This window comes from Phyllostomus discolor, chromosome 2 (assembly GCF_004126475.2).
Source record: "Phyllostomus discolor isolate MPI-MPIP mPhyDis1 chromosome 2, mPhyDis1.pri.v3, whole genome shotgun sequence".
Classification (NCBI taxonomy): Eukaryota; Metazoa; Chordata; class Mammalia; order Chiroptera; family Phyllostomidae; genus Phyllostomus; species Phyllostomus discolor.
In genome coordinates, this window is record NC_040904.2 from 53,543,772 (window position 1) to 53,569,011 (window position 25,240).

At 40.3% G+C, this 25,240-nt stretch overlaps 1 protein-coding gene across 1 annotated transcript in view; it reads right to left on the reverse strand.

Annotated features, from left to right (window-relative positions):
- PCOLCE2 (procollagen C-endopeptidase enhancer 2) overlaps nucleotides 1-25,240 on the reverse strand; it is a 68,966-nt gene that overhangs the window by 11,872 nt on the left and 31,854 nt on the right. Inside the window, exons 3-6 of the mRNA XM_028504652.2 lie at nucleotides 22,836-23,091; nucleotides 15,882-16,006; nucleotides 14,718-14,854; nucleotides 2,721-2,875 (exon numbers count right to left, since the gene is read on the reverse strand). Coding sequence (XP_028360453.1) covers nucleotides 2,721-2,875; nucleotides 14,718-14,854; nucleotides 15,882-16,006; nucleotides 22,836-23,091 — 673 coding nt within the window. The remainder of the gene's footprint in view (nucleotides 1-2,720; nucleotides 2,876-14,717; nucleotides 14,855-15,881; nucleotides 16,007-22,835; nucleotides 23,092-25,240) is intronic.

Genomic DNA, 25,240 nt, shown 5'->3' on the forward strand with positions numbered 1-25,240 from the left:
CATTCTCCCAACCCCAGGTTCTCCCACCTCCCTTCTCATTCTCAGCAGGTGAGCCTATTTTCTAGAGAGAGCAGAGATCGTAGAAGGAAATGTCCTCAGGCTCCCCACCAAACCTCCAAGTTGCCTTTATTTGTAGCTTCCGTCTTCCCTTCCTCCCCTGAGAGAGGAGGTTGGGAACCTCCTCTGGGGGTAGGAAGGGACTACCTCCAGAGGGGGTAGTCCACCTCTGGGCTAAGGTTTGTCTGGTCAGCCTTCTGGAGGACACAACCTCCCACCTTCGTAGAAATTTCCATCTCAGTTCATTCCCTCTGTCTGCCACTGTGTTTTCTTTTGCTGTCTACTTCCCATTAGCTTTAACTTGCTGCAGACACTCAAAGCCTCTCTCCCTCCCTGAGGGCCAAACTTGTGGAATGAGTTGCCAGAACTCACTGTCTCCACGGTGAGGCCTGTCACCGTGTTCCACAGGCCTCAGCCCACTGTGTCTGGCTTCTGCCTGCACAGCCGCACTCACAAGTCTTGCTGGGTCTCTAGCAGCTGCCATGCCATGAAATAAAATGGAAACATTTGAATCCTTCCCTCTTGAAGTCTGTCAACCCTTAGCTATAATGACCACTTCCTTCTTAAAACACTCCCTTCCGTGGCCTCTGTGACCCAGGCTGCCGCTTCCTCCCTCCTCCCTAGTGTCTCCTTTCTAGTCTCCTGCACCACCATGTCCTCTCCCCTTTAATACGCTGGCATTCCTAGAGACTTAATCCAGCCCTTCTCCTTCTTTCACCCTAACCTCTCCCGAGGCCATCTCACTCCGGATCATGGTATCAACCATGCATGTGTGGATGGCTCTCAAATTCAGATAGCTAGCTTAAATCTCTGTTCTGTTCTGGGGGCCCATAGATGTAATTGTCCACAAGACATCTCCACTTGAGTATCCCACAGACACCTCAGATGCAACAAGCCTAACTTATGCATCTACCCCTAAACCCAGTTCTCAGCTCCAGGGAATGGTTATGTTATCCCCTGGGTTTTGCAAGCCAGGGACCTGGGAGGCATTCTTGAAACCTCCCTGATCTCCCTAGTTGAATTCACCACCAAGCCCTGTCAGTATCTCCCAAGGTCCCTGGCATGCACAACAGTCAATGCCTCTTGACTGTCTCTGTCTTTCTGTCATAGCACAGTTCCTCTGGACAGCCACACGAACCTATTGATGCTCTTGACCCCTACAATCGATTCCCAGTGGCCCGAGTGATCTTCTTCAGAGTGTAAATCTGATCCTGAACTTTGCTTAATCTATCACGTTTCCCCTACACTTAGAATAAAATCCAAAATACTTAGAGCACAAGGAGAGAGGTGGTAGGGACTAAAGGCGGATCTAGAAAGACACAATGGGGATGAAGTGTGAAGGTCTTACATACCCCATGAAAGGGTTGTGCTCTCATGCTGTCCAGTTTGGTAGCCACTAGCCACATGAGGCTTTCTAAATTCCACTAAATTAAAAATTCCTCAGAACCACTGGCCACATTTGAAGTACTCATCAGTGGCTAATGCATTGGAGGGTACGGTTATAGAGAAGGGCTTGGTCGGCTCTGTGTGTGTGTGGTGCAGGGCGTGCAGTGGGGTGGGAACAGTTGAAGACGACCCTAAGCGGGTGGCTCTGATGCTGTGGGCCAGGTCTGGGTAAATGGGCAGAGCAGCAGGTTCAAGGCAGAGAATAGTATGATAAAAACAAGTTGTGTTCGATGGCTTTAATTTCAATGTCTAGCAGTTGCAAAACTCTAGGAGATAAATACAAATCCATGTTTGTAATTTCAGAGAGACTTTAGAACTTCAAAAATAAAAGCTGGGGAACCACCTAAGCACTGTGGGTGTGACCTGATAATTCACGGAAAAGATTAAGGACACTGAGATAAGCAGGAGAAATATGGTTGTAACACGAGGCAGTGCTCTTCCAGACCACAAGGGGGCACACTAAGAGAGTGCTCATAAACACAGCTCTTCCAGAAGTGCCTGTGCTCAGAGTAAACAGCCTTACTTTGAGCATACAGAAAATAGTGGGCCATACAGTTGTTCTTATTTCAACCTGCTTCGTCCCTTAACCTTAGATCCTTACTTCTCACGTTTCTCTCCTCCTTACAGTTAGATTTTGATATCTGAAGTCTGAAATGCCAGTGTATAGAGCTGACAGATGTAGGGACGAGCCTCCCTAATTCTTAGAGCATATCCCAGACCAGACTTTCCCACCTGGCTTCTACATTTTTGTTTGACTTCCTCCAATTTGAAACAAATAACATATTTTGCATGACATACTTTGGAGCAAAGAAAAAAAAAGCCCCATCAAATACTGGCAGATGCGAATGCAGGCAGGTGTGCACGTCCTAGAACTTTAACCTAAACTACTGTAATTCTATGTAATAAAAAGAAAACCAAAATTTTATGAGTGCCAGAAAAGAAAAATTAGTCTTATAATTATCTGTTACTAGGTTCCCTAGTAATTTTTAAGTGGTTATAATTTTCTTAGATGACATTTTGAAATTATTAACTTATTATTATTCTTATACTGTACACTTTTCTTTCATTATTGGAATCATATTATTCTCTTATGTACATTTTCATCTTATTTATTTTAGTTTCAAATTTCTTCCTATTATTTGATATCTTGTACTTCAAAAGATTTTTAAAATATATTCCTTAAGTTTGTGAACAAACTTCAGAACAAAAAAACTCACCTGTAGTCACGGTGAATGTGGTCGTGACTGGCGATGCTGTAGTTGTTGGTAATTTTTTTGGCCTGAATTTGTAGTGACCAATAAATCCATCTGCAGTTAAGCTTAAGTCTGAGAAAAACTGAATGAGAAGTTCATTTCTCTCAGACACAATTGGCCTAAAAGAACAAAAACATGTTTAAATAGATATATTATTTTAAAGCGTAAGTGGTACCTCTCTGAAATGTAGACTTTTCTAGGTTTCCATTAATTCCTGACAAATTGCTACTTGCTTATACTTAAAAGCTAAAATATTTAAAAAAGTGAACACCTTACTCTGCTCAATATTAATGCTAATAGCTAACATTTACTGAGTGTTTGCTAAGTTAGGCACTGTGCCTTATGAAAATGCATCAAATTCTATTTTCACCACAGCCCTATTATTATCCCCCTTTTATGGAATAGGCAACTGAAGTTCAGAGACTTCAAGGGATTTGCCTGAGGCCCTTGAGCAGGTGTGTAGGAGAGATGGGATGTGCACCCAGGGCCAGGTGGTAGACATGGGGAGATGTAAACATTGAACTGTGGCTGGTTCTCCACAAGCACCTCAGGATTTAGCCAGACAAGGGAACCACATGGCTTCTTTGAATGAGGACTCTGGGTCCTAGGTAGCCAGGGAGCCGGGGATGCTGGCTGTGGAGAATCAGATGGAGAAACTGAACGAGTTCCCAGACCCTGGGAAGACACAGCCAGAAGGCTGGCCACTGGGAGATAAGGAAGCCATGCAGGGTGTGACTGAACTTCTGGGTCATGTTCAGTGCACGTTCGTATGTGTGCCTGAAGTGGAAACATTTCTGTCTGTAGTCTTGGTAGTCAGTGTTCTGAAGGTGAAAGAGGAAGTGATAGTTTTGTTTTGGTGGTCATGAATGACTTCATTAAAAACTTCAGTTGTAAAGCTATTTAGGGGTTTGCTTGGTTAGCTGACACTAAAGATTTGATGGTGATAATAACTGAGGCACAAAACCTCTCTTAAATCTCGGGATAACTGAGATTCATACAATATGATTCATACTCAGTATGATTATCATACAAGACAATAGTTTCATTTAACCTTTGCTGTTATTATTTAAACAATGGCAAAAAATGTTGTTTGGCTAATTCTATTTAAAAACTAATGCAGAAGTGGAAAAAATAAACAAATCATTTAATTGAATTAATTGGTGGTTTGACTAAAGTCCTTTGTTGAGGCACCTTCTCAGCCGAATCACTTTTTGGCATCATGGGCAGCAAACAACGAGGCAGCTCATTTTCCCCACCTATTAGCTACTTTGAGTGGGGACTAGTCAAGGGGACAATAGATGTACGTGACCCAACCAGCAAGAAAACTTGCAAGATCTTTTTCTGCCCTGAGGGCTGTTACCTTCTGAGCCAAGGGATCCAGCAAACCCACGAGTGAGCTTCGTGATCTACATTAATGGGGTTCAGTTGGGAGTTCAACCCAGTTGGCCTTCTAGGCAGGATGTTATAACTGAGTAGTGATCATTCACTGCCTTTTCTATGAACTAATCTTGGAAGCATATATTGGAAACTGAATTTTCTCAAGGAAGAGTATTAGAGCAACAGTTTTATTTTTGTTACTGCTACTGAGCGTTCCTATGAATGTGACAGAATCACAGTGCCGTAAATGTACTGAGGTTACAAGTCACTAGAAAGGCAAGAAGAAACCTCACTGGGACCGACTCCGCCCTGGCACACCCCAGGAGTAGATGCAGGAGGCCTTTTCGTTTTGATAGCTGCTGTACGGCTCTCTGCTTTGTCACCCCACAATGTGCCTCTTCTTCAGTCACTAGTCAGTCCACCACCACATCCTGCCAGTTTTGCCTCCTAAATACTCCTTGTTCTGCCTCCTGCTCTCCATCTCCACAACTCCTGCCTACCTCCTTGACTTCACCTGGACCCTGGCCACAGTCTCCTAACTGGCCTCCTGCTCATCATGTCCAGGACAGAGGTCCAGAGGTACTGGTCCTGTCACTTCCTGCCTAAATGCACTTTGAGGGCTCCAATGGCTGCAGGACAGGGAACCAAACGAAACCCTCCTGCTCACGCTCTCTCTCTCTCTCTCTCTCTCTAGGCCCCACCTCAAGGTTAGGCTCCAGAAGAGCATGTATCTCTCCTGTGGGTCTGTGCTAATGGAACTCCCTTAGCCTGGAACGAGTCTGTCCTTCCTCTAGCCTCCAACTCCAGATCTTCCTTCAAGAAGCACCATCTCCTCAAAAAAAAAAACCTGCCCCTGACCTCCCTACCTCTTGTCAGAAATTCACCCAGGACATTCCTTTGCCAAGTTACCGGTCTATCTACTTTGATTCACTCCCTACCCTCACTGATTTATCTTTGTGTCCCAGGTACCTGACATAGTGCCACACACACAGGGGTGAAGTAAATGTTTTCGAACTGAATTCAATGGTATTGAGACAGCATTGAACCCACACACTTCTCCTTCCAGCCCTGCCCCCAACCCCAACTGTCCTCGTCCTAGTCACGCTTTTCACAGGGGAAACCTCTCCAGACAGGTTTGCGTATTTCCTGCACTGCCCCACCCTAGAGTACTCTGCTGTGGGAAACTCTTCAGGTCAAAGCATTAGTCACTGGCAGGCAGTCAAGCTACTCCAGACAAAGTCCTCAGAGATGAGTGGTGCTCAGCAGCCCCTCCATTGCCCCCACCAGCCCCCTGCCTGGAGGCAACCACTGCCCTGAGTTTTGTATTTGTCCTTTTTTTTGCTTTTATCTGTAGAGTTACAAATATGTATGTATTACTAAACAATATAGTATATAGTGAGCATGCTCCTAAACTTCATATAAATGAAAGGTTATGGTGTATATTTTTCTGCAGTTTTTTTCACTCTCAACATTATAATTGTGAAAGTCATCCAGTTTTCGCTGCTGCGGTGTGCTGTAGCACAATTTAACTGTTCACTTGTTGATTGACATTTGGCTGTGTGGTCCCCACCCCCACCCCACACCCTGCCAATTACAAACAATATTGCCTAGAACATCCGTGTACATGTCTGGGGTGCACATGGACAAAGGTATGATTAGTGGGTACCCTGGGAGGGAAGGGTATATGCTCTACCCCAAGATCACAGGATAGATGCTCATTTTCAACTTTATTAGATAACATGAAACTGATTCCCAGAGTGGTTGTGCCAAAGATTGCTCACTGTGTACCTTTCTTCTTTGGGGAATGCCTTTTTCCCACTTTTTTTACTTAGTTGTGCCATATTTCTAATTAATTTTTATGATTTCTTTTTAAAAATATTTTACTTATTTATTTAGAGAGAAGGGAAGGGAAGGAGAAAGAGAGGGAGAGAAATATCAATGTGTGGTTGCTAGTTGAGCACCCCCTACTGGGGGCCCAGTCCTCAACCCAGGCATGTGCTCTGACTGGGAATCGAACCAGCGACCATTCACTTTGCAGTACAATGCTCAACCAACTGGGCCACTCCAGCGAGGGCTAGGATTTCTTGATATACTCATATTCTGAAACCTAAGTCTTTGTCAAATACAAATATGCTTCCATTTTGTGCCTTCTCTTTAAGGTGTATTTTGATGAGCAGTTTTTGTTGAAGTTTCTCATTTAAGACTCCGATCCCTCTGTAATTAATTTTTGTGTGCTATTAGATATGAACACATTCATTTTCCCATGTGACCAAGAGTTGCCACTGCCTTATTTTGCATTAGGGTCACCCTGCCCCAGCAGTCTCTGTGCAGTCCCCATGTGCAGACACATGTGGAATGTTTCTGGCCGTGCCTCTGGTGAAACCACACTGTCTTGTTACAGCAGCTTTTTGATACAGCTCCATCATGGCGAGAAAATCCTCCTGTCGGGTCCTTCTTCAAAGCTGTCTTAGTGTCACCCTCCCACTGTCTGGCAATTCCACACACATTTTAGAGTCAGACTGTCAGCTTTAATGAAAACCAATTCCAACATTTTTAATGGTTTTGATTCTCCCTATTCATGAGAATAGTATGTAACTCCATTATTTAGGTCTTTAAGGTTTTATAATTTTATCTCTTAAGGCCTTGCACACAATTTGTTAAATTTATTCTTGAGTGTTTTATATTTTTGTTGCTATTAAAATAATCTTTTTAAAAATAAAAGCTTATAAATTCAAGCTATTTAAGACAAGATATTCTTGAATAAATGTTTTCAACACATAAAAACATGAATCTGCAAGTCACACTTTAATCTGGTAGTGTATGAAATAGATTTTCTAAATTATCAAGCCAATCTTGAATTCCTGGTCAAAGAGTATTTTTTACACATTGTTAGATTTGGCTTGCTAATATTTTTTTTCTTTTAGGATTTATTTTTCATCACATTCATAAGTGAGATCGATCTTCCACATTCTTTTCTGGTACTGCCTTAACTTGCTTTGGCGTCAGTTTACATGGGCATCATGAAAACAGGTGGGGAACAAGGCCCATTCTTCCCTGAAAGAGTCTGCCCAGTGCTAACATGGCCCGCTCCTCAGATGGCCATTAGGGCCGGTGGAGAAGCACAGTCTGGGCCTTCCACCCACCCCACCCCACCTTCATAACTTTTAACTGTGGGTCATAGTTCTTTAATAATTATTTGGCAATTCTGGATTATTGTTTTTTTCTGTGTTTTTAAAAAGTGATTATTGTATTTTATTTGAGATGTAAGTTAACCTTTACCATTAAGTATAGTGTCAAAATTTGGGGGCCAAGGAAGGCTGGATATGCATCCTATTTGTACTGCTCTTATTTTTTTAAAAAATTATTTATTGAATTTATTGGGGTGACATATAAGTTTAATAACTTACATGGTTAATAATTACATATAAGTTTCAGGTGTACAATTCTATAATATACTATCTGTATATTGTATTGTGTGTTCACTGCCCCAAGTTGTGTCCATTTTGGTTGAAAAAAAAGTATTTTCTTTCATTTTCAGATGCAGTGTTCTCTATTCATTAGAACAAGCCTGTTAAGTGTATCTTAAATCTTCTGTATCCTAATCTTCCCTCTTTCTATAATTCATAGTTAATATGTCAATTATTGAAAAGATGTGTTTAAAATCTCCTATAGGCCTTGGCTGGTGTAGCTCAGTGGATTGAGCACAGGCCTGTGAACGCAAAGTATTGCCAGTTTGATTCCCAGTCAGGGCACATGCCTGGGTTGCAGGACAGGTCCCCAGTATGGGGTATGCTAGAGGCAACCACACATTGGCGTTTCTCTCCCTCTCTTTCTCCCTTCCTTCCCCATGTCTCTAAAATAAATAAATAAAATCTTTTAAAAAATTAAAATAAAATCCCCTACAATAATAGTGGATTTTGTAAATCTTTTACTTTTTATTCTTTTTTTTTGCTTTACATATTTTTGACTTAAATACAAGTTTACAATTAATACACTTTTATGATAATGATAATTGCACTTTTATCACTATATTAACTATTTTAGTAAAGCTTTCTGTCTAAAATCTAGTTTTTTTGATAATAGTACATCTATGCCAACTTTCTTTCAATTAGCACTTGCTTCCAATATTTTTTCTATCATTTTATTATCAAATGCTCTGTGTTCTTATTTTTTGGAGATGTGTCTTATAAACAGTGCATAACTGGTTTTGCTTTGCTCTCCAGTCTAACAGTCTTTACCTGTCCATTAATGATTTGATCCACTTGCATTTATATTGATTACAGATACATTAGAGATATTTCTACCATCTATTTTGTGCTTTTTACTTGGCCTGCCTTCTTTGTTTCTTTTTTAAAAAACAATTATCCTATATTACAGTGCCCCAATTTCCCCCTTTGGCCTCCTTCCATCCAGCACCCCCCACTCCTCTGTTCCTGTCCATGGTCATGCATGTAAGTTCTTTGGCTTCTCCATTTCCTATACCTGCTCTTAACATCCCCCCTGCCTATTGCATACCTACCAATTTGTACCTCTTAGTCCCTGCATCTTTTCCCCCATTCCCCCAGAACTCCCTCCCAACTGGCCGCCCTACCAACATTCTCCATATCTATGATTCTGTTTCTGCCCTGCTTGTTTGTTTAGTGTGTTTTTTAGATTCAGTTGTTGATAGTTATGCATTTATTGCCATTTTAATATTCATAGTTTTGGTCTTCTTTTTCTTAAATAAGTCCCATTAGTATTTCATATAATAATGGTTTGGTGATGATGAACTCCTTTAGCTTTATCTTGTCTGAGAAGCACTTTATCTGCCCTTTGATTCTAAGTGATAGCTTTGCTGGATAGAGTAATCTAGGCTGTAGGTCCTTGCTTTTCATCACCTGAATACTTTTGCCAATCCCTCCTAGCTGCAAAATTTCTTTGGGAAATCAGCTGATATCTTATGGGAACTCCTTTATAGGTAATTATAGCTTTTCTCTTGCTGCTTTAAAGATTCTCTCTATCTTTAACTTTTGGCTTTTTAATTATGATGTGTCTGGGTGTGATCACCTGCATCCATCTTGTTTGGGACTCTGTGCTTCCTGGATTTGTATGTCTATTTCCTTTTCCAAGTTAGGGAAGTTTTCTTTTATTATTTTTGCAAATAGTTTCCAATTTATTTTCTTTCTCTTCTCCTCCTGACACCCCTATGATGCAAATGTTGGAATGCCCTGAAGTTGTCCCAGGAACTCCTTACACCATCCTCAATTTTTTGGATTCTTTTTTTCTTTATTATTCTGATTTGATGTCTTTTTCTCTTTTATGTTCCAAATCACTGATTTGATTCTTGGCTTCATCCATTGTGTTGTTGATTCCTTGTAAATTGTTCATTTCAGTAGTGTCTCCATTTCTGACTGGATCTTTCTTAGTTGTTGAGATTCACACTAAGTTCTTTGAGCATCCTTTAACCAGTGTTTTGAACTCTGCAACTGATAGATTGTTTAGCTCCATTTCATTTAGCTCTTTTTCTGGAGTTTTGATCTGTTCTTTCCTTTGGGCCATGTTTCTTTGTCTCCTTGTTTTGACAGCCTCCCTGGGTTTGTTTCTGTGTACTTAGGTGGAGCTGCTTTGACTCCATGTAGTAGGTGTCCTATAGGATCCAGTGGCACAGCCTTCACTATCTCCCATACTGGGTACTCAAGGTGTGCCCTCCATGTGGGCTAATTGTTTTCTCCTCTTGTAGTTGAATCTTGATTGCTGTCAGTTTGTCAATGGAAGGCATCTACCTAGGCCAGACAGCTGGTAAGACTGGCTGTGACCACTGGCCAGCAACCACCTCCCTCTGTGGCTTGTGGAGGTGGTTGGGTGGTGGTGCTCCACTGTGGTAACTGTCCACTGGGTATGTAGGCTGTGGGGTTTCCCGGGTGGTGCAGGCCAAGGTCTGTCACTACCTGTGTTCTGTTTGGGGCCGCTTGGTGTAAACTATGAAGTGATCTACAGACGGCCACTGCTCATGCAGGGCTTAGGTCCACTTAGCAGAAGGGATGGGGGGCTGTACTCAGCTGTTGCTTGTTTATGAGTGACTCTAGGAAGGTCTGAAGCCTGTGCATAGCCCAGCCATTCCTAAGGAAAAGACACTGTTACCAGCTTGGGTATGTCCATAAGTTGGATAGGATGGAGCCTTAGGTAATTGTAGGGCAGGGCTAACCATGTGAGACAGGTTGGTGGAGTCTCAGATATGGGGCTGCTACATTGTGGTTGTGTGTGTGGGAGGGCTCAGAAAAGGACAATGGCTGCTGTCTGCAGTTCTGTCCAGGAGGAAGCTGTCCCCCAGCTCTCACCCCAATGCCAGATGCTTCCATTCCTCATCACACAGCACTGGTGCTCTTCAAGGTGCTGCCCTGATGCTGGAGTTCTGAGGGAGTAAGTCTAAGTAAGTCCATGTGTGGGGCCTTCCAAGGGGAGATGTATGAGAATCTCACAGTTTCTTCCACCAACCCAACCTCTACTGGTTTTTATAGCCAGAGGTTATGGGGACTTCTTTCCTGGCACTGGAACCCTGGGATGGGTGATCTGGTATGGGGCTGGGATCCCTTGCTCCCAAGATATCCCTCTGTTTTACATACACCACATGTGGGTTTGGGACCAGTGCCTGTTCTGTGTCTCTGAGTTTCCACCCCTCTGCCCCTCCTACCCATCTGGATGAATGTGGTTTCTTTAATTCTTTAGTTGTCATATAGCTTGATTTTCTGGCAGTTCTGAATGATAGTTTAGCTCTAATTTTGCTGTGGTTGTGCAAGGAGGTGAGCCACGTTTACCTATGCCTCCATCTCCGACCACTGATGCTTTTTCTTTTTGGATCTTTTTTCTCATTTCATGTCTTTTCTCCACTGTTTTGAAAGTTAAAGACTTCTACTTTTTCTAGAGGTTACCCTAAATTTAACATCCATGTTTACTTTAACTTATTATAAAGTTTAATATCTTCATCCAGCTTTCAGATAACACAAGGACCTCAGAATCCTTCAACTCCCATTACCAATATCTCTGTTCAGTGTTTCTTTCTGCACCTCAGTCCTTTACCCCGGGATCACTATCTTTCTGTCTGAAGTACATAATGAAGTTTCTTTGGTTAAGGTCTGTTGGTGGTAAACTCTTTTAGCTCATTTAACTGAAAAGGTCTTTATTTCACCCACACTCACAAAAGAGAGGTTTTTCATAATTTGAGCTTGACAGTTATTTCTCCTAAGATCTTCTAACTTTCATTGTTGCTACTGAGGAGTCAGTTGTTAATTGTCTTTCCTTTGTGACAATCTGTCTTTTCTCTCTGGCTACTTTTAACATCTCTCTGCCATTCTGTGGTTTTATTGTAATACACATAGGCATAGATATATTAATATTTATGTTGCTTAGGATTTACTGAGTTCTTAGATTTGATGACTGATTCAATGTGGATTTTTCATCCACACTAGAAAAATTTTAGCTATTATTTCTTCAAACATCAAATTTCCTACATTCTCTATGTTTTGTTAGGGAACTCTGGTTAAATGTGTATTAAGATCCTTTCACTCCAGGCTCTGTGACTCTTAACCTCTCCTTCATATTTTCCATCTATTTGTTTCTTTGTGCTGTATTCCAGTTAATTATTTCACATGTATTTCTCTGTTCTCTAATTCTTTCTGGAGCTGTATCTTATCATTTATTTAACACATATATTAAGGTTTTTGTGTGTAAATTATTATAGGTCTCAGTTCAGGAAATTGTGTTAGGCTCTTTGTTAAATCCGTCTGGACATTTCCGAGAGTCTCTTGTCATATATTCAATAGCCTGCAATTTACAGGCTCCGAATTGATATATTTTGCATGAATTTCTGTAAGCATTCATAATCTGTATCTCATAATTTCACTATATATGGCCCCTATGGGTCTGATTTTACTGCTTATTTCTGCTGATTCTTATTTATGTTTGCTTTCCATTTGTGTTTCATGATTTGATTGGGAATTTATGTTTCTTAAAACTTTACTCAAAGGTATTCTTAAAGTCTAAGTTAAGATGCATTCTTCCACAAAGAATTTGTGTTTTCTTCTGTCAGCCCCTGTGGACGTACCCAAGGAAATTTTTTCATTGTTTTTAGAGTGAGATGGAGGGAGAGAGGAAGGAAAGCATTGATTGGTTGCCCAGACTGAGGGTGGAGCCTGCAAACCTAGACATGTGCCCTGGCCAGGAATCAAACCCACAACCTTTTGGTTACAGGATGATGCTCCAACACAGCCACAACTAGGGCCAACTTGGAAACTCTTTAAACTAAGTTCCTGACAGAGATTTGTTTTTGTTTGTTTGTTTGAATAGTTAAGTAGTGTAAAATGTAACCTCAAACTCACATGTGGACTATTGGATTCTCACAAGAAACTACCTCTTCTTACTTTTACCAAAAGTGAAGGCCAAAACAGCCAATTGTCCTTACTATCACCCTGGGTCATGGGGAAAATTAGTTCAATCACATTGGTGGCACTTTCTTTAGGTCCCTTATTTATGCTGTGTCTTCCCCCTTGCCTGGACCCTGAGTTTTATCTTCTGTTCCCAAGCATGGTCTGTTAAGAATGAAGTTCTAGGTCATCAAACACTGACACATGTCCAGAAGAAAGCTGCCACCTTCAAGTACAGTGCTTCTTTATCTCTCTGGATTTAGGCTTCTCGCCCTTACAATCTCAGATGGTTTTGCCAACTCTGCAATGCTTTAACTTCTTTTTTTTTTTAACTTTAGGAACACTGGTAGATATTTTTTTCTGGGATGGTTTTAAAAGGTAGCTTTTTGCCTTATTTCTAGAAAATGAAACTTGCTTTTAAAATATTTGATATGAAGAGAAAGAGACATGGCAGAAAAAGCTGGAGCAGGGTAGAGAGTCAAGAGGGACTTGCTTGTTTTGCTTTGTTTGGTTAGAACTTAAGTGTATAGGTTGTAGCAGAGGAACAAAAAAAGGAGGCAGAGCTGACGATGGAGAAAAACAGGACTAGTGGGGAAAGAAAAATTTCTGGAAGGAAAGGAGGAGCTCAAGAGGGCATGAGAGGCCAATGGCCCTGAAATGTCCACATTCCCATTCCTGGAATTTGTGACTGTGTTACTTTATATGCAAAGGGACTTGGCAGAGAAGATTAAATTAAGGGTCCTAGGAAGGGGGGAGCATCCTAGGCTCTAAATGTAACCACAAGCATTCTGGTAAGAGGAAGGCTGAGACCAGAGAGGAGAAGGAATATGATGACTGGTTGAGATAGGAGTGATGTGCCGCAGAGACCGAGGAAGGAGGACAGTGAGGAAGGAGCCCCAGTGGGGAACGCGGGCAGCCTCCGGAAGCTGAAAAAGGCCTGGAAACAAGTTCTTCCCTCTGAGCATCCAAAAGGAACCAGCCCTGCTGACACTGACATCAGCCCAGTGAGATTGATTCCAGACTCCTGCCCTCTAGAACGGGGAGAGATCAAACATGTCATCTTCAGTCCCTCCGTGTGTGGTGATTTGTTACAGCAGCCACAGGAAGAGAACATAAGGGACTCTTTTTCAGGTTAGAAATGGGCCTTTCTCCAACACACTTATCTATGAAGCCAAATTTGGATATACTAATGTTTGAATTATAACTAACTTAAATGCATTAAAAATTCTTAATTATTAACTTTACTTAAACATAAATAAATTTAATTGAAATAAAACCCTTTTTTAAACTCAAATATGTCTGTGGAAACCATAGAAATGTATGTAAATGCATTAAAAATTCTTAATTGTTAATTAAACTTTAACATAATTAAACTGAAATTGAAAAAAAAACCCTTTTTTTTAACTCAGATGTGTCTGTGGAAACCATAGAAACGTCTGTAAAAGCAGGCGATGCATATAACCCTATCATGTTTAGGCAACAGTAGAAAAGCATGTTTACTTTGGCAGAATGGTGCCTTTGATGGTAAGCTATAGTAATTTCAGTGGTCACTTTGCCCAGTATTGTAGATAAAGGTTGAAATATCTTGCCCTCCAAAAGTCACGTATTGCACCAAACTACAGCATAGAGGGGTTAAGTAACGTGTGCCCAGTGTCACACAGCTAGTAAGTGGCAGAGCCCTTAGCTCCATAAACATTCTGATAAGTACCTTTCAGGTTCACTCAGCAAAAATCTGAGCAACAACAATGGGACAAGGAGCTACAAGGCTCCAAAAGGTCCAGAACAGGACCTGATCAGGCAGAGTCATCAGGATCTTTCGTAAGCTTCCTGGTTTCCTCGTCTGGATCCCCAGTAGGTAGCCCTCTGTGTTCTTCTCAGAATTTTCCCATTTGCTCTGATGCTTCACCTCACCTTCGCAGGGCAGTGACATAGCCACACATCTGACTCAAAATCGGCCCCTGGGGCGTCACCAGCTCTGCTGCCTTTAACCTCTTTGGCTCTCAAGGCCTCTCTGCACTTGTAAAGGTTGCCTACTATTTGTGTCAGCTGCAGTTATGGAACCAAGGTTTTGTGAACAAAACAACAACATAAAATCTTTCAGAAAATAAAATATAATTAAGCAATTGGATAAGAAACAAGTTTAGGGCCTCTAAAATATTCAGAAAACAAAACAGGTACTACTTACGCAGGTGGACTATCACCACAGTACTTCCCAATTCTTTTAGCGTCGTTGACTTCTCCTCCATTAAACACAGCCACATAATCATACCGGCAGTAGTTATCGCGCTCAACATCAAACTTCTCAAACTTTAATTCTATAAGCTTTAGTGAGAGCACAGTATTAGAAGGGTCAAAATAGCATTGCTGAATATCCTCAAGTGGAATTCTTCCTCTCCCCAGATTTGGAGGGTACCATGATTTTTCTTTGTAAAACTGTATTTGTTCTGTTCAAGTTATTCTTGTTTATTTTCATATTTCTTCTGTGGTGTTCTTATTTCTGGTGCTATTCTTCTGCTTTAAGTTTTAATCATTCCAAAAGATTATCTCAATCTCAGATCAACCACAGTTAGGATCTTAAACTAGGAGCTCTGTTCACTTACAGCTACAAAAGTATGGGGTTAGTTGTTTGCAAAAGCCCACAAAGTAGGCTTGGTCTATTGCCACACTAAGTTCTGCCCTGCAGTTAATATGTGAAAGTGTGTCCCAGAAAAGCACAAATTCCTATCAGCACAAACTACTGAGCCCTGGAACCAAGACCTTTTCTGATGATTGTTGTACAGATGAATAACATTATTTGTGGGAAACCTGCACAAATTCTATTTTAAAGAACCAAAAAAAAAAAAAACCCCATCCATAAAGCAGACTAGCTTTTACAGCAGACCACTTGTTCTTTGGAGAGAAGATGAGGCGTGTTTGCATTGGCTTTGTCCAAGGGAAGCAGCCAGACCGTTCTTGATTTGGTGACTGGATGGCTATTTTGAGGAAGTGATGGGTTTGCCATGTGAGCAAAGGCTAACCTGAAACGTACATACATGTCCTTGGGGATTTTCATCTTCCCACTATTCATGGCTGCTGCTTCTAACATCTTCTACAGGGTTAAACAATCTCACATGACATTTGCTTACCATTTGCATTTCAAAACCTGTTTTGAAAATTGCAATTATGGAATAGGAAACTGAATCCATGATTTGCAAGTCAAATAGTGCAAAAGCAGTCTGAATCTGAGTCTCATTGTGTCCAGCAGCACCTTCCTTGCTCTGCATCAGTAGCTCTGATGAGAGCTGGGCCCCTCACACTGTCTGGACAATTGACACGTGAATACTTTCTTAGTGGTTTCAGGGAATCTCACCTGATTCTTTGGGGCTACAATGTGCCACAAACAAGTGACTCCTGCAGGGTAATCATGGTCTGGCCAGTTGGGGGTTTTTAAAGAGCCGGAAGGTCTTTCAAGGCGTCCTCCACAATACTGATCCCCTGAAGTTATTAAACATGAGAAAAATCCAAGTTTATATAAAGGTTATCACAATGCAACCATAAAGAGATTCGGAATTCAGAATGCTAGGTGGTAGTATAGAAGTAAAGACAATGATGCTTCATAGCTCTTCACTTGTCTCTTAAAAATGGTCACATAGTCTCTACACACACACACACACACACACACACACACATGCACACATGCGTGCACACGCCCCCCCAAGTGATCTCTGTTACCTGACGTATCACATCAGCGCAAGAGAGTAAAGGAGTGGAGTCAGGACTGTAGCTTTTCTTTGTTTCCTTTTTTCAGACAAGTAAAGACAAAACATCTGGGCATGCGCTTATTCAGAAATCATGCAGGCTCAACAGACGACAGATTTTAAGAACCCCTCAAGGCAGGGGTATTTGTGAGCAGGGTTAAAATCCATGCCAATGGACAAAATTTGAATTAGCTGGCATAGAAAACTCTACCTAAAACACTTTACATGTTATATACATCTTTAATAACTTTAAGAATAATTTGCTTGTGAAAACAATATATGTTTATAAAATTTCAGCAATATAGAAAAGCATAAAGAAGAAAGCAAAAACTTACCCCAAATACCAGCACCTAAATCTAACCACAGTTCAGATTTTACAAACATTAGTTCAGACATCTCTGTGCATATGGGTTGATAGGTTAACAGTAATAATTTTAGAAAGATATTTTAATACAAAGTTCTAAGTTTGATTTTTACTCAAATTTAACAAAGAAACTGAATTGAAATTCAAAACTTATATGGTTTAATGAAATACTTCTTTAACACAGAAGATGATCATTCTTAAAAGAAATCTGTAAACTTTTGAAACAGCACTTTAAAAATTGAGGTTGGAATGATTTCTAAAACTTTCTATTCATGAAATATTTCAAGTATATACAAAGTAAGTATATAATAAACTTCTATGAATCTGTCATCCAGTTAAACAATTAGCATCAAACTACTATTGTTGTTATTAATAGTGCAACCCAATCCCCACCACCTGCTTTATTATTATTAATAATTTACAGTTTTGGGGGAGGTAAGTTCATATACTTTGAAATACACAAATCTTGGCCGTAAACCTTTGAAAACTGGATGTGCCCTGTGAGCCATACTCCAAATGATGAGACAGTGTCCGTTTCCCACAGAATTCCTGTAGCCCACAGGTGGCAAACACAAGGCCTGCCGGCCAAATCTGGCCCTCCACCTTGTTCTATCTGGCCTGGCACCTTGTTTCTACCCGGCAGCAATGCCAAGCTCCTAGCCCCTAGTTAAGAAGTAGAAACATTTATACAGTCTTAAAATTACACTCGACCCCTTGAAGGCAACCTCCAGGCTGATGTGGCACCCGATGAAAATGAGTCTGACACCCCTGCTGAGTGTATCCCTTCCCTGTATCAGTCTGCTGACTTTCCACAGCACTCTTCTGAACAGTTTCACCTGACCTTGGTTTTACTCTAGACCTCCATGTGGATGAAGTCACATAGTGTGTACTCTTCTGTGTCTGTTTTTTCCTGCTTAGAACAACACCCAAGATTCACTCATACAGCCGTGTGTGCTGGTGATCTGTCCTTTACACGGCTGAGGAGTATTCCAGTGTATGGGAACACCACTTTTGTTTACCCCCTTTCCTGTGGATACGCATTGGGGTGTTTTCAGTTTGTATTCTGGGTGAGTAAAGCTGCTGGAAACATTTTCATACAAATGTCTTTGTGGAATGTATTTTCATCACTTTAGCATTAATACCCAATTCCTGGGCCAAGAGTAGACACAGATGTTCAACCTCATGTAAAACTACTGAAAAATTTTCCCAAGAGGATGTAGTGTTTCATACCTCCCAACGCATGCGCACTCCGGCTGCACTACTTCCTTGCTGCCATCTGATGTTTCCGCCAAGCTGGTGGGTGTGTACCGGTATCTCAATGTGGCTTTAATTTGCACTTCCTGTTAACTAATGATGCCGAGTAGTTTTTCATGTACTTATTAGCTATTCATATGTCTTCCTTTGTGAAGTGACTGTTCAATTGTGGGCCCATTTTTACATTTATTGGGATCTTTATCTTTTATTGTTTGTTGAGTTGTATGAGGTTTTTGTTTGTTCTGAGTAAAAGTCCTTTATTAGATATTTCTGCAAATGCTTTCTTCCATTATGTAGGCTGCCTATTCATTTTTGTAACAATGTCTTTTTGTTAAGTATTGGTTTTAATTTTAATGATGTTTGCATGGTACATATTTTTCCATCCTTTTACATTCAAACTATTTTGACTTTGTCTTTTTTAAAATATATTTTATTGATTATTACAGTTGTCTTGATTTTTCCCTCTTTGTTCTCCTCTGCCTGGTATCCCCACTTCTCTATGGCAATCCCTCCCCCTTAGTTCATGTACATGGGTTGTGCATATGAGTTCTTTGGCTTCTCCATTCCTATACTATTCTTAACCTCCCCCTGTCTATTTTGTACCTACCAATCATACTTCTTAATCCCTGCACCTTTTCCCCCATCCTCCTCTTTCCCCCTCCCAGCTGACAACACCCCCCCAATGATCTCTAAATCTATGATTCTACTTCTATTCTGGTTGTTTGCTTAATTTTTTTTTTAGATTCAGTTGTTGATAATTGTGAATTTGTTGCCAGTTTAATGTCCATTTGTTGCCAGTTTTGATCTTCTGTTTCTTAAATAAGTCCCCTTAACATTTCATATAGTAAGAGCTTGGTGATGATGAACGCTTTTAGCTTTACCTTGTCTGGGAAGCTTTATCTGTCCTTCCATTCTAAATGATAGCTTTGCTGGATAGAGTAATCTAAATTGTAGGTCCTTGCCTTTCCTCACTTTGATTACTTCTTGCCAGTCCTTTCTTGCCTACAAAGTTTCTTTTGAGAAATCAGTTGATAGTCTTATAGAAACTCATTTGTAGGTAACTCCCTGCTTTTCTCTTGATGCTTTTAAGATTCTCTCTTTATCTTTAACCTTTGGCATTTTAATTACAATGTATTTTGGTGTGGTCCTCTTTGGGTCCAATTTGTTTGGAACTCTCTGTGCTTCTTGAACTTGTATGTCTATTTCCTTCACCAAATTAGGGAAGTTTTCTTTCATTAGTTTTTCAAATAAGTTTTCAATTTCTTGCTCCTCTTCTTCTCCTTCTGGCATTCCTATGATTTGGATGTTGATACATTTGGAGATGTCCCCGAGGGTCCTTATACTACCCTCATTTTGTTTTGTTTTTTAATTCTTTTTTCTTCTTGCTCTTTCTGGTTGAATGTTTATTTCTTCCTTATGTTCCAACTTGTTGATTTGAATCCTGGCTTCCTCCACTCCATTGATGGTTCCCTGTAGATTTTTCTTTATTTCCTTTAGTGTAACTTTCATTTCATTTCCTTTATATTGTTGCCATACTCAAAGACTTCTTTGAGCATCCTGATTACCAGTGTTTTGAACTCTTCATCTAATAGGTTGGTTATTGCCATTCTGTTTAGTTCCTTTTCTGGGGTTTTATTCTGTTCTTTCATTTGGGCCATATTTCTTTGTCTCCTCGATTTGGCAGCCTCCCTGTGTTTGATTCTGTGTATTAGGTAGAGCTGCTTTGACTTCCTGTCCTAGTAGTATGGCATATTGTAGAAAAGGCACCTGTAAATTCTGTGGGGCAGAGCCTTAGATAATTGAGGAGGTGGGGCAACCCTCTTCACTTCTTCGTAGCTCTGTGTGGGGGAGGGCTCAGGGAGGGGATTGACTGTTGCCTGGCTCCTGGAGGTTTGCCCAGCACTCACACCTTTTCCAGTCACTTCACCCATTTCCCAAGTGTGACTTGCACCCTTCCACCTGTTGCCCTGGTGGTGAATCCCAGAGTGTGTGGGTTTGCATATGTTCTAAGTCTGTGCGGGCCCTTTAAGCCAAGTCTCCTGAAAATCTGGCAGTTTCTTCTGCTGCCCTAACCCCCACTGATTTTTATAGCCAGAAGTCTTGGGGGTTTATTTTTCTGGCACTGGAACCCTGGGCTGGGCAGTCTAGCCTGGGGCTGGGATCACTTGCTCCCAGGAATCCTTCCTAATTTTCATCCATCTTATGTGAATGTGGAATGTCAATTCCACATTCAATGCAATACCATGACCCTCACCCTCCTACCCTTCTGGATGAATGTGGCCTCTTTAAATCCTTGGTTGTCGGAGTTCCATGTGGCTTGATTTTATAATAGTTCTGGGTGTTACTTGCTTTGAGATCTAGTTGTAATTCTTTCTACAGCTGCTTGAGGTGGTGAAGCATGTCTGCCTACACCTCCACCTTGACTGGAAGTCCTCAGGACTTTGTATTTCAAGCTCTTTCTTGTATACCACATAGTGTTGGGATTTCCTGTTTCACTTGTTTCAATAGTTACTGTCTTCTAATTGGAATATTTAATCCTTTGAATTTAATGTATTTATTGATATGCTTGAATTTAGTGTACCATTTACTATTTGTTCTATTCATCTCAACTTTCTTGGTTTCATCTGCTCTTTCTTTCCTGCCTTCTTTGGATGGTTGAATAATTTTAGTACTGTATTTTAATCTTTTCCCTTTTAACTCTAGCTTGCATTTTTAATGGTTACTCCAGTGATTATTACATGCATCTTTAACTTATCACAATCTGTCTAAAGTCAATGTTGTATTGTTCATGTATTGTATATGTACAATAGTAGAGTTCCATTTACCTCTCCATCCTTTATTCTAATGCTGTCATATGTATATTTATAGGATACACATTATACATATATATTATACATTCCATAATATGGTGTTAAAGTTGTTGTTTTGTTCTGAAGAGACACATGTGAAGGAATTGAGAGAAGAGAAGAATATGTAGTCTTTCACATTCACCATCTCAGTGGCCTTTCACCCTTCCATCACCTTCATTTTACCCTGTGGAGCCGTTTTTCTTCAACCCGAGGAACTTCTTTTATTGTTTTTTTTTTTTTTGTGATGTGAAAGTTTATCTGCAAATGTCTTTATTTTGCTTTCATTTTTGAAGACTCGCTATAAAATTCTAGATTGACAGCTTCACTCCAGCACTTTAAAAGTGCTGCTCCACTGCCTCCGGGCGCCACTGTTTCTGATGAAAAGAAAGTCATAATTCACACCATCTTTCCCTTGTGTGCAATTCTGTTTTTATCTGATTGATTTTAAGATTTTCTCTTTATCATTAGGTCTCTGGAATTTAATTTTGATATGCCTATACCTACATGTGGCTTCATTTTTATTTATCCTATTTGGGGTGTGTTGATCTTGGTCTATAAGGTAATGTGCTTCCCTAATTTTGGTAGCTTCAAGCCATTATTTCTTCAGATATTTTTTCTGCACTATTATTACTCTCTTATTCTCTGGGATACAAATTGCACCTGTGTAAGACCACTTGATGTTGTCTCACTGGTCTTGGTGGCTCTTCCTTGTTAATATTTTCCCTCCTGGTTCTTCAGATTAGATCATTTCTATTCAAATTCAGTGACTCTTCTGTCATCTCCAATCTGCTTGTAAACCCACAAGGTAAATTTTAAAATTTCAAATTCAGTGTCTTTCAGTTCTAGAATTACCATTTTATTCTTTTTTATAGTTGCTGTTTCTCTTCTGATATTCTGTCTGTTTATTTATTATACATATATTTCCCTTTAAGTTTTAAACATATTTCTAATAGCTGCTTTAAAGTGCTATTTGCTAATTGCAACATCTGAGTTGTCTTAGGGTCAGATTTTCATGACTGCTTTTTTTTCTTGAATATAGACACATTTTCTGGTTTCATAACATGATTGGATAGTAGACATTATGAATGATACATTATAGAGACTCTAGATTCAGTCGTGTTCCTATGAAAAGTAATTTTTGCTCTAGCTGGCACATAACTTGGCTAGACCCAAGCTCAAAATGTGTCTTTCTGGCAGTGGGCAGCAGCTGTAGTGTCTGTCAGTTCTCTCATCTTCCAGCTGGTGCTTTTGCGCCAGGCCAGCTGAGCTCTCCCCCACATATGTAGATTCAGCTGCCAGACAAAGATTAGGGTGGGCTTTGTGCGTATACTTTGCGCCTCGATTCCTCTGTAGTTCCCAGCCAGGATTTCCTCCCAAACAATCTGGCTGCTCTGTCAGCCACACGTTCTGTGCTCTGATAGCCCAGACCAGTACTGTTGCACTATCGGCTGAAGCAAGGGCAGATTAGGGAGTGCCCCCAGGCAGAAGGCTGCAAACCCAATAGATCTTGCCTTCTGCAGTTAACTTTCAAGAGTAGAGGTTTCTATCCTTGGGAGCTCACATGCACTGACACGAAAACATCACAACACATAGTGTTAAATGAATAGAAAAAGTTGTTAATATGAATGTATGATCCCACTTACATTTTTAAAAGGCTGTTGCAAGAGTGTGTGTGTCTATAAACATATATGTATATATGTTCATGCATGTATATGCATGTATATATACATATATATATAAACACAGAAAGGAAAGGTATGGGAACCATCAGCCATCGCAGTTTCTAAGAGGGGACTAGGATCAGGTGATGGGCCATGTTTCTATATATCTGCATGTGTATATGTGTATGCAAACATCATATTTTTACTCTCTGAATTTTTATAGTTGAACATTTAAAAGGATATATATGAACTTCTAAAAAAAGAACTGATTTTTTATGATCTCTTGGTGCTTTAGTGGCTCTCTGTTGAGAAAAACTTCTCTTAAACTTTAAGTTAAGGAGAAATACAAGTGCCTAGAACAGTGCCTGCCACCCAGCAGGCCTTCAGGAGCCATGAGCCACCCTTACCGCCATTGTTGCCAGGATGTGGAAACAATACCTCTTTCATTCGGTTCGGCAGCCGAGAACGCGGCCATGAAGCCATTCCCAGCTGTGTTAGCGTCGGAAATCATCTGCACCATCATCTTGTTGCCACTGGACACCAGGGCTGCGGGCCGGAATGTGCCACAGAAGCGCCCGATGCGCTGGCCGTTGCTGTGGCCACTGTACACATCCACGAAGTCGTAGCGGCACAGGCTGTCGCTCTCCAGGTCTATGAACCGGAAATTGAGAACCACAACTTTCCCCTTGGGAACCTGCCAAAAAAAAGCCCAGTTGGAAAACCGTGCCATGAGAACTGCCTGAGGCCTTCATATTCAGTCAGTTACTAAAGTGAGCAGATAAAAGCATAACATCCAAGATGGTACTTTCTCTTCTCTCAAACCTGAACTAAGCTGGAAAAGCTACTCTTAATAAAATATAAGTATCATCTTTGACAAATTCCACAATTCTCTAGGGTACAGAGTTATCCTTGGGGAATTTATCTCAGCAAAGCTTCAAAATATTGGACAGCCTTATTAATTTATGGCATTGCTTAGAAAGAACACCAGTCCTGATAGGACATTAGTGCACATTTGCACACTGTGAAACACCAACGTTTCCAGAGATGCCGTGTGGCAAAGAAACATCTGAAAAGTCATTTCTCACAAATAATACAATGGGATGATCTCAATGCAGGGCTTATGGATCGAGACTCTAACAAGTCTCAATTTAACTCTTGTTTTAACTCTAACAAGTTAAAACTGCAGGGATTATTTGACAATTGTGCAACTAATTTACAGATAATTCACTTTGGGTACTGAGAAATCCAGGTCAACTATGAATACTGGTTACATTAACTCAGTAATAGTTGGCCATTCTCTTCTTAAAGTCCCCAAGTTTTTGTTTGTTTTCTAGGTGAAAACTTTGTATACCAGGTAGCCCTGAAACACAGTGCTCTGATGAAAAAGATGAGTCTTCATTTTCTTATAAAACCTTCTTCACCATAATTTCCCCATATGGTTTTTTAGGACGCTTCCCTCCTTGTTTCCTGAATAGGTAGGAAAAAACGGCTTGCAGAAGCATTTGGCAGAGTTCTTAAAAAAGCCCCATTTCTTTTCCCAGTTCACACTGTCTTTTAACTTATTCATTAAAGTAGTTTAATCATAAAGTCCAATCGTATTTATTTCACCTTTTCAACTAGATTAGGTCCCCACTGAATAGCATAAAAATTCATTCTGTAAAACCTTACAGATGACAAAGGTCAGTGATTTTAAAACACATACACACATACACACACAACCCACAAGCAACACTGGTTGGTTTATATTCATGTAATTAACTATCACAGACTCAGGAGTCAGTAGAGGCTCTACCATAAGTACAGCTTCCCCATGTTGGTGATTCAGTGCCCTGATTTTTTTCTTTTACGGTAAGAGGAAATGTTTCAGTGCTATTTAAACCTTGTGTCAGTCACATACCCATTCCAGTGGAGGAACAGTATGGAGTACTCACAAGAAGGGGAATGTTTTGGTTTTGCCATGGTTGCATGCTAGGTATTTAGGAGGTTATTTTTTTTTCTTTCAATTTCATTTGTATTGGTTTTAGGTGTACAGCATAGTGGTTAGACAAACTATACTTTACAAAGTGTTCCCTCCAATATTTCCCAGTACCCACCTGGCACCATACATAGTTATTGCAATATTATTGACTATATTCCCTATGCTGTACTTTACATGACTATTTTTGTAACTGCCAGTTTGTACTTCTTTAATCTCCTTCACCTCTTTCACTTGGTCCCTCAGCCCCCTCTCCTCTGGTAACTACCACTTTTCTCTCTGTGTCTAGGAGTGTTTCAATTTTGCTTATTTGTTTTTAGATTCCACATTGAGTAAATTGTATGGTATTTAGCTTTCCTCTGACTGACTTATTTCACTGAACTTCATACCCTCTAGGTCCATCCATGCTGTCTCAAAAGTTAGGATTTCCTTCTTTAAGGCTGACTAATATTCCACTGTATATATGTACCATAGTTTTGTTGCCCACTCATCTATGGATAGGCACTTAGGTTGCTTCCATAGCTTGGCTATTGTAAATACACTGCAATGAACATAGGGGTGCATATGTTCTTTCAAATTAAGTATTTTGGGTTTCTTCAGATAAATCCCCAGAAGTAGAATCACTGGGTCATAAGAAAATCTATTTTTAATTATTTCAAGATACTTCTAGGAGCTTATCTTAATGGTGTAAATACCAGAAGTTCCAAAGCCACAGTCTAAGAAATTGATAGCAGTAAATGCAATTACATTTGAAACATTCTCATGAGATATCTGTTGTAGAACTTCCTTGTTTTCTTGTTTTGTTGCATGCCGTCTCTATTGTGGAAAATACGATACCACCTGTAACCTTAAATATAAATAAGCTTTC